This window comes from Borostomias antarcticus, assembly GCF_949987555.1.
Source record: "Borostomias antarcticus genome assembly, chromosome: 30".
Taxonomy (NCBI): Eukaryota; Metazoa; Chordata; class Actinopteri; order Stomiiformes; family Stomiidae; genus Borostomias; species Borostomias antarcticus.
Genome location: NC_140263.1, coordinates 2,443,692 through 2,445,717, shown reverse-complemented (window position 1 = coordinate 2,445,717; position 2,026 = coordinate 2,443,692). Strand labels below are relative to the sequence as shown.

The 2,026-nt window shown below is 53.3% G+C and overlaps 1 protein-coding gene across 1 annotated transcript in view; it reads left to right on the top strand.

Moving 5' to 3' along the window:
• Nucleotides 1-1,787: 1,787 nt before the first annotated feature.
• LOC311327170 (keratin, type I cytoskeletal 18) overlaps nt 1,788-2,026 on the top strand; it is a gene marked incomplete at its 5' end in the record, with an annotated part of 17,702 nt that continues 17,463 nt past the window's right edge. The window contains one exon of the mRNA XM_084460197.1: nt 1,788-2,026. This exon is cut by the window's right edge and continues 19 nt beyond it. Within this exon, the coding sequence (XP_084316323.1) occupies nt 1,788-2,026 (239 nt within the window).

Below are 2,026 nucleotides of genomic sequence, written 5' to 3'. Positions count from 1 at the left end.
AAGACAGAGAGAGAGAGAGAGAGAGAGAGAGAGAGAGAGACAGGGACACAAAGACAGAGAGAGACAGGGACACAGAGAGAGAGAGAGACAGGGACACAGAGAGAGAGACAGAGACACAGAGAGAGAGAGAGAGAGAGAGAGAGAGAGAGACAGGGACACAGAGACAGAGAGAGAGAGAGAGAGACAGGGACAGGGACACAGAGACAGAGAGAGAGACAGGGACACAGAGAGAGAGAGAGAGAGAGAGACAGGGACACAAAGACAGAGAGAGAGAGAGAGAGAGAGACAGGGACACAAAGACAGAGAGAGAGAGAGAGAAAGACAGGGACACAAAGAGAGAGAGAGAGAGACAGGGACACAAAGACAGAGAGAGAGAGAGAGAGAGAGAGAGAGAGAGACAGGGACACAAAGACAGAGAGAGACAGGGACACAGAGAGAGAGAGAGACAGGGACACAGAGAGAGAGACAGAGACACAGAGAGAGAGAGAGAGAGAGAGAGAGAGACAGGGACACAGAGACAGAGAGAGAGAGAGAGAGAGAGAGAGACAGGGACAGGGACACAGAGACAGAGAGAGAGACAGGGACACAGAGAGAGAGAGAGAGAGAGAGACAGGGACACAAAGACAGAGAGAGAGAGAGAGAGAGAGACAGGGACACAAAGACAGAGAGAGAGACAGGGACACAAAGACAGAGAGAGAGAGAGAGACAGGGACACAAAGACAGAGAGAGAGAGAGAGACAGGGACACAAAGACAGAGAGAGAGAGAGAGAGAGACAGGGACACAAAGACAGAGAGAGAGAGAGAGAGAGAGACAGGGACACAAAGACAGAGAGAGAGACAGGGACACAAAGACAGAGAGAGAGAGAGAGACGGGGACACAAAGACGGAGAGAGAGAGAGAGAGAGACAGGGACACAAAGAGAGAGAGAGAGAGAGAGAGAGACAGGGACACAGAGAGAGAGAGAGAGAGAGAGAGACAGGGACACAAAGACAGAGAGAGAGAGAGAGAGAGAGAGACATACTCATATTGTTGGACATCCAGACAAGCCACAGTGCAGTCTTTGTTTCGGGGGTCCGTCTCACCTGGACTCTCCTCGTCCCGTCATCTCCTCACCAGATGTTCTGGGTTCGCCTGTTTTCCCCGACTCCTCTATTAGTCTGTCCGAGTGTGAGACATAGCCGGTTACCACGGTGACGGGAGAAGGGGACGAGTGTTTCGGAGATCTGCCGAGTGGCCCTCGGGGAGGAAGGGTCTCTTGCGAGGACATTTCCATTTTGATTGGGCCGAGCTGGAGGACTTTGAAGCGCCGCTCCCAGACCGCCGGTCGAAGTGGCGTTGAAGTGAAGTCATCCATTTGAGTTGATGGCTTTATGGCAGGCTTTGAGTCTGGATGGACTTCAATGATATGCATTTTAAACTCATGAATAAGATACTGTACTGATTCTATTACTAGGGGAGAGCAGCTAGATTCGTTTAAAAAAATCCCGAATCTGGTAAATCTCCATTTGAGGATGATCGGCTCTGTGCACAAGCTCCACTACTTCCTGAAAGTCACTTGGCCTCTTTATTTCCTGTCCAATATGATTGGCCTAAGTGATTAATCAGGTGTGCGCTGGGTCTGCCGGTCTGATTAATCACTTAATCCAATCATATAGGACAGGAAATAAAGATGCCAAGAGATTTAGAATCAACACTTCTACTACCAGTGGTCAAGACTGACCTCTCTGCATGCTAACGCGCTAACCTGACCCTCCACGCCGTGTCCCCGCCCTCCAGAACGGTGCGTCATGGCGTCCAGCTTCTCAGTGCGGAGTTTCTCCGGCGGCCGCCAGCCGTCCTTCTCCAGCCTCTCCCTGCGGGACAGCGGGCGCTCGCGCTGCCGCGCCTCCGTCTCCTTCTCCGCCTCCCGGCCCCTGAGCCGCTCCTCCTCCGCGGCCCACGACCTGAACGGACCCGCGCCGCAGCTCGGCGGCCTGGGCGTCAGCGCCAACGACAAGGAGGCCATGCAGGGCCTCAACAGCCGGCT